The 7,386-nt window shown below is 42.0% G+C and overlaps 1 protein-coding gene across 1 annotated transcript; it reads right to left on the reverse strand.

Moving 5' to 3' along the window:
• Positions 1-236: 236 nt before the first annotated feature.
• LOC311142285 (zona pellucida-like domain-containing protein 1) lies at positions 237-5,839 on the reverse strand (the record flags this gene model as incomplete). The annotated part of the gene is made up of 9 exons (XM_084177908.1): positions 5,618-5,839; positions 5,222-5,406; positions 4,690-4,762; positions 4,271-4,368; positions 3,814-3,894; positions 1,861-2,032; positions 859-967; positions 606-632; positions 237-406 (listed from the first exon to the last, which is right to left on the reverse strand). Exons 1-9 carry the CDS (start codon positions 5,804-5,806, stop codon positions 237-239), a joined length of 1,104 nt encoding a protein of 367 aa, XP_084034034.1. The 5' UTR covers positions 5,807-5,839.
• Between the last annotated feature and the right edge of the window lie 1,547 nt (positions 5,840-7,386).

The raw sequence follows: 7,386 nt of genomic DNA on the forward strand, positions 1-7,386 counted from the left end.
ACTGGCTAGTAGACATGTTTAGACCAGCCATTGTTACAACACTAAAAGTGAAATCCTTTCCCATGTGCTATTTCCTTGAATTACTGGGTGGATGAACGCAATATGGTCAACTAGTAATTAAGTTATTTCCAAATTGCACTGAGCCACCTACTCCTTTAGGTCAGTGAGCATTAGAACGAGGACATGGGAGAGGAAACCACCTTAAGAGTATCATGGCAAAGCCTTCCCCTAAAAACTCACTCTTGTGTAGGGTAGAGCATTCTCTTCTCCATGGCCCCAATGGTCCTTGGCACAACGATCCAGTACGCAATGAAGGCTACCATGGAGATAGAGAGAGCACCAAAGATCCCTGCTGCTATGGCAACACCCTGCAAGGATCTGTGTTTTCCACCCAACTGCTCGGCAACTGCAAAGAGGACACAGGTTCAGAGAAAATACTTCACAAAGACTGTTTCTAGACAAAACTTTTGTAATATGATATATCCTTTGAAATTCAAATATGAAGTACTTAATATAGGGAAATGGCTGCCGTGTCTATATGTATAATAGAGTATGTGCATTTCATGTAGATATATCAATCGTTGTGATGAAAAGTAGATGCATACCTTCAGATACAATTCCGACAGTATCACCTGCATAAGAAATAAAAGGAAGTTCTGCGTTCATAACATGAAAACCCCCTCAACCAAAACGGCATTACTGTTATATGAACGTGCAAATGTAATCAGTAAAGTGTTGCTGTGCCTTCAATATATTTTAATCATTTTAGTCATTATTGCTGATGGGTCATTGAATGTTGAAGCACAGAGGAATGCTGATGTGAATGATGGTCATAAACGGTCAATGGTTGTTGCTCACTGTTGTCCACTTGGGTGCGGATGGGGCCGGAGCTGACCGTGGCTGTGTCGGTCACAGACGTGTCCTGGACCTCCCGCTTCCTCCTTGAGCTGATGATGTCCGTGCAGTTCTGAGGAGAAAAGGGAGAAGAGGGGTGGTTGGAACAGCTTTCTTACACAAGGTCATAGGTCATTGCAAGCATCATCTACTGTATGTTGCTCCATTGTTTGTCTTGTCCACTCATTGGTATGAAGGTATTTGTATGCACATCCCCTAAGTCCCGTTTATACCTGCCCCTAACATGCATTTTTCGTCCTCATCTTGTCCTAATCTTGACCTAATCTTGTCTGTTTACACTTATAAGATCTGATCACAATCAGATCACAATGCGTATTTTAATCGTCTTCACCTGTCTAGAAATGTGGGCACAATCAGAATGTGTACCAGATCAGGATAAAGGTTGCATATCAGAACCAGGTATAAACGTGGCTACAGAGAGAGATGGCGGCCCATGTTCCAGGCCGCCTACATAGTCAGGCATGTGCACAGATAGGGCTCTACCTGTCCAGAGCACATGCACCTTTGCCCTTCCAGTCTCTAAAGTAACCTTTTGTTTTGGGTTTAAAAAAAATGTTTTGGTATACAGTTTTTGTCATTGTTGTTCTGAACCCACTGCCCGCAAGTCGTCTTTAAATTTGCGTTAAATATGTGTCATTTAATTAGCCATTAAGATGTGGCCATTTATTTTATGGAACTAAATAATCAAAGTCACAATCGCTCAATGAGTATGTGACCGTGATTTTTTGTTTAAGCTCCTGCCCCCCAAAAATGTCTGTACATAGTGCCCCAAATCTCACAACGCCTGGATAGGTGTTTAATGTGCCAGTAGCCACATCTGATCATGCAATCTAACGCCCGACTGCAATGACGTGGCATTCAATTGTTGGTTAATTGGTGCAGCACAACTGCTTTGCAGATGGGCTGGAATGTGGCTACAACGTCCGCACAGGAGCAGCGACAGACCTGGTGCAGGGAGGTGCAGACGGACCTCTCACAGAGTCTGGTAGAGCAGTGCAGGTAGAAAGTGGACAGCGTCCTGTTCTTGTGCTGGACAAAGCGGAAGGCCTCGAACGAGAAACGTGCTTCCTGCTGTTGCCCATTCACCCCCATCACCGTCTGGCCATCCCGGTTACACCTGTCAAGGAAAAAACTAGGTGATCTTGATAACTTGATAATTAATAAATAGCAAGAATGTAGCTGCAACTGAGTTTCTAGTCTTTTCCCCATCTACTGTATGTATATGTACATACATGTACAGTACCAGTCAAAAGTTTGGACACACCTACTCATTCAATGTTTTTTCTTTACATTGTAAAATAATAGTGAAGATGTCAAAACTATGAAATAACACATATGGAATCATGTAGTAACCAATAAAGTGTTAAACAAATCAAAATACATTTGATATTTTTCAAATAGCCACCCTTTGCCTTGATGACAGCTTTGCATACTCTTGGCATTCTCTCAACCAGCTTCACCTGGAATGCTTTTCCAACAGTCTTGAAGGAGTTCCCACATATGCTGAGCACTTGTTGGCTGCTTTTCCTTCACTCCGCTGTCTGACTCATCCCAAACCATCTCAATTGGGTTGAGGTCGGGGGATTGTGGAGGCCAGGTCATCTGATGTAGAACTCCATCACTCTCCTTCTTGGTAAAATAGCCCTTACACAGCCTGGAGGTGTGTTGGGTCATTGTCCTGTTGAAAAACAAATGATAGTCCCACTAAGCCCAAACCAGATGGGATGGCGTATCGCTGCAGAATACTGTGGTAGCCATGCTGGTTAAGTGTGCCTTGAATTCTAAATAAATCACAGACAGTGTCCTCCATGCTTTATGGTGGGAACTACACATGCAGAGATCATCCGTTCACCTACTCTGCGTCTCACAAAGACACGGCGGTTGGAACCAAAAATATCAAATTTGGACTCCAGACCAAAGGACATATTTCCACCGGTCTTATGTCCATTGCTCGTGTTTCTTAGCCCAAGCAGGTCTCTTCTTCTTATTGGTGTTCTTTAGTAGTGGTTTCTTTGCAGCAATTCGACCATGAAAGCCTGATTCACACAGTCCCCTCTGAACAGTTGATGTTGAGATGTGTCTGTGAATCATTTATTTGGGCTGCAATTTCTGAGGCTGGTAACTCTAATGAACTTATCCTCTGCAGCAGAGCTAAATCTGGGTCTTCCATTCCTGTGGCGGTCCTCTTGAGAGCCCGTTTCATCATAGCGCTTGATGGTTTTTGCAACTGCACTTGAATAAATTTTTTAAGTTCTTGACATTTTCTGTATTGACTGACCTTCATGTCTTAAAGTAATGATGGACTGTTGTTTCTCTTTGCTTATTTGAGCTGTTCTTGCCATAATATGGACTTGGTCTTTTACCAAATAGGGCTATGTTCTGTATACCCCCCTTGCCTTGTCACAACACAACTGATTGGCTCAAAAGCATTAAGAAGGAAAGAAATTCCACAAATTAACTTTTATGAAGGCACACCTGTTAATTGAAATGCATTCCAGGTGACTACCTCATGAAGCTGGTTGAGAGAATGCCAAGAGTGTGCAAAGCTGTCATCAAGGCAAAGGGTGGCTATTTGAAGAATCTCAAATATAAAATATATTTTGATTTGTTTAACACTTTTTTGGTTACTACATCATTCCATGTATTTTTTCATAGTTTTGATGTCTTCACTATTATTCTGCAATGTAAAAAATAGTACAAATAAAGAAAAACCGTTGAATGAGTAGGTGTGTCCAAACTTTTGACTGGTAGTGTATGTAAATGTTGTGTCCTATAGGATATCTGAATATCTTAGTAATCTAATTATTCCCTGAAAGTGGAGCTTTGTGTCATTGTGTGACTGACAGCGTGTCCCAAAGGAGTAGGCTCGCACTGTTTCGGCTGGGCTGTCTCACTTACCCAACAAAGAGGTCATAATAAGTGCTGTTGACGGGGTAGGGACTGGTTGTGGCAAAGCATCTGTCCAACAACACATTGAACCTAGAAATGATGGAAAAGAGAAGAATTGTTGGTGAAAATGTCTGTCTTTCTTTTCTTTCATGTGAAATATTTGGCAATATTCCAAATGGGGCCATTGACAGAGTTTCTTTAAAAAGTTGATAATGAGGTTTGATAGGAAATAAATACCCCATCACACTATAGTCTACTAGAATCAGTAAATGACTACCAGTATGTTTTTTCACTTTCGTGAAACAGATAGTTCCGGCCACGTAATCTGATTGGACGAGATGCGTTAGCCGCTCCGCGTTGGCCCGAACAACACCCTTTAACTGTGACTATATTCACAATATAGCACGGCCTTATTGCTTAAAACTCCATGTTTTCTTAAATCCAGATTTTGCTGCTGTACTCGTACCTTCCAGTGAGATTTGTGGCCTTGACCTCCACAAAGATGCGTGTCTTCAATGTCAAGCCTCCCTCAGGGACCTTGAGCTGGGTTGTGTAGAACCTGTCCTTGGAGCCAATCGGAACAAGAGGGGGAAGACTGTCATTTGGGATCATTCAAGCATTCACAAGCACATTGGTCCTTTCAATATAGTTTAATGAAATGATGAACATTCATTCCAGAAATACTGGAGGAAATCAGAACGTAAAAATAATACAAACATTTTTTGTGTGTTATTCCCTCCAGATCTATTTGGAAACTGCTATAGTTGTGCTAACACATTTTATTTTCTCCATGTGTACACTAAATATTATTATCTACAATTAGTGATTACATCTCACTTCCTTCTCCTCTGTCATAGAAAATGTATCATAGAAACACATCATTACCGAGTAGAGCGTCATACTCAGGGTACTGATGAAACTCCCATTGCTGTCTTTGACTGCTAGGCTCACCCCAGACCTGTTTGTAAAAAACAAATTGTCTGTCTGTTAGCTACTATCAATTGTCATGAGAAAAACTGCAGCGTATCACCATCCAGGTCAACATATGATACATCGTATGATTCAACCCAGGCTGAAACCTGAAACAGTTGTAATACAAAACTCAGGAGCATTAGCCCACCCGCCATAACCAACTATGATAACTCCATACTTGCAAACACCACGTCACTGCTATTGTCAGGTTTGAGGTTGTTTTTATTTCAACTTGGTTCAGTTCCAGTTCGCATAAAACAATACTCCAATATCAATGTTATTGCAATCTTGTTATTTGTATTTGTTTTGGCATGAATCTGCCTCCATTTGATAACTTTCCATTGAGGGTTTTACTATTGAGGAAGTCCTTCCCTGAATTGATTGAGTTCAGATGAATTGGTTATCATGAGTGAACCTAAGAGAAAAGGTGGCCGGGGTTACTCACACGCTCATCTCAGTGTTGTTGACCAAATACTGGAGTGGATAGCGGCAGGAGAATTTGTAAATCATTTCCTGGCGGTAGGTGATGGTTCCCGCGCTGGGGTCCAGAGAGTTGATCATGCCCGAGATGTTGACAAACTGAATGCTGGAGAAGTCCGCAAAGAGTCCAGAACCCACCTCCTGAGTGATCTGTGTGAGAGTGAGAGAGTAAGAGAGAGAGAGAGAGAGAGAGAGAGAGAAAGAGAGAGATTCCGTCTAAGGGGTCACATGTTACTAGGTTCAGGGTCAAATCCATCTACCCAGAGTTGAAGCAACATCTTCTCGTGTCAACCACCAAATGTCTCCTCTACGGTCAGTATGATACCATATAAATATAATTACTAGAACGAACTAGAATTACCTTCATTTTGTTGTTGCAGGCGGACACCGCCTCCTCTGTGATGGAGAAGTTGTATTTCAGAACGGGCGGGTTGACAGTCCAATCGGGTGTCCCCCGGCACTCTCCCTTGAAGTACTGAGCGTTGAGGGACATCAGTGTTTCATTGTATCCACCGAAGTAGACGGGACATAGTAAGATATGGAGCTCCATGCTTTTCGTGCCACAGTAGACGTTAATGTCAGTGTTGGCTAGGGGAACAACAGGTCATACATTACCACAGTAGACGTCAATGTCAGTGTTGGCTAAGGGGACAACAGGTCACACACTACCACAGTAGATGTCGATGTCAATGTTGGCTGAGGGGACAACAGGTCACACGTTAGTCTACCAAGAATTTATTGACTTTTTGACGAGCTGCATATTTTCCCAAATCCAATGCAACCCCTACATCCGACTTATCCCTTCACTTGTAGATCAAAACGTTGTAATTGACCTGGCAACTGGGAGGGCTGCTGGTTTCAGATCATGGCTACCATCCACTACTGTTCTGCCCACTTAACTCCTACAGTAGGTATAGGCACTCTGTTTACTACAAGAAAGGCAAGCATATCCAAAGGGGCATTTGGGTACAATATTTAACATTTCTACAGTACATTTGTCTTCCCAGTATCTCATGAGTGTGCATTACCAAATTTTCACTGCCTTTAAACTACGTAAACATGTTTACCTGACACCTGCGATCATGCAGCACATCTTTCATACACTGCAAAGATGCATGACATCAGATGTGGCCTTGATCTATTTCCCATTGCCCACATATAGACCTCACTCAAAAAACCAAGTCCCCTCAAACTGTTGGGTGGCCCCAACTGACTCTTATTAGGTTGCAAAGAAGGAAAGGTGAGAAAGTGGGAGGGGGACAGGAAAGGAAAGGTGTGAGACAGGTGGGGAGGAATTGGAATTTGGGCTGCAGCTCCACTGACCTGGCTCTCTGAATGTAGGGTGTGTGCTGCAGTAGTCATTCTGAGCCTGGATGAGAGGAATCAGAGCAAGCTGATACAGGAGGGCCCGCCACATTGTCTTCAAACCAGAGGAGGGGGAAACCCAGATATCAGGATCTCTCTCTGAATTACTTTTGCAAGGCCAATCTGACAGGTGAAATGTTAAATATTTTAACGTTAATATAAAGTTTATAGCTTTGCATTCAAATTGTTAAATTTTTTGTCATTGTGAAGAGAATTTGACAAATATAATTAATCCCGGTAGGAAATATAAATGTAAAAGATTTAATCACAAAATGAAGAAAAGCAAAGGTACATTTATAGTGAATGGAGTTATGTGATAACTACGTACATGTAAGTACCCTATATGTTCTTTGTTATTAGTCATCCTTTAATTAACCAGGTGAGTCCAAATGAGCTATTCATGTATTTTTCAATTGAGCCCTGAAACTACAGTAATTTCTCTTCCTATTCCTCCCTGTTGTATTGTTAACAATCGGAATTGAGAAAAATTTAAATTACCTTATGTGGTTGTGATGTATCTTCCCTCTCCTCTCTCCTCTCTTTTGGTCTCTCTTTCTTATTCTCTTTCTCCCTTCATGAATCACGACTATTTATACTAGCCTCCTTTCCAGCGAATGGGTGTGAAAGAGGGCAACCGGAAACAAAACAGGTGGCTGGGAGAAGAAAAGGGAATGCCAAGAGAGCAATGTGAGCAGCTTAAACACCACTGGTGACTGCTTTGTCTTCAGGATCATCTGACACATCCCTGGAACACAATAACCTTTT

This window comes from Coregonus lavaretus (assembly GCF_964263955.1).
Source record: "Coregonus lavaretus genome assembly, chromosome: 15".
In the NCBI taxonomy this organism is placed as follows: domain Eukaryota; kingdom Metazoa; phylum Chordata; class Actinopteri; order Salmoniformes; family Salmonidae; genus Coregonus; species Coregonus lavaretus.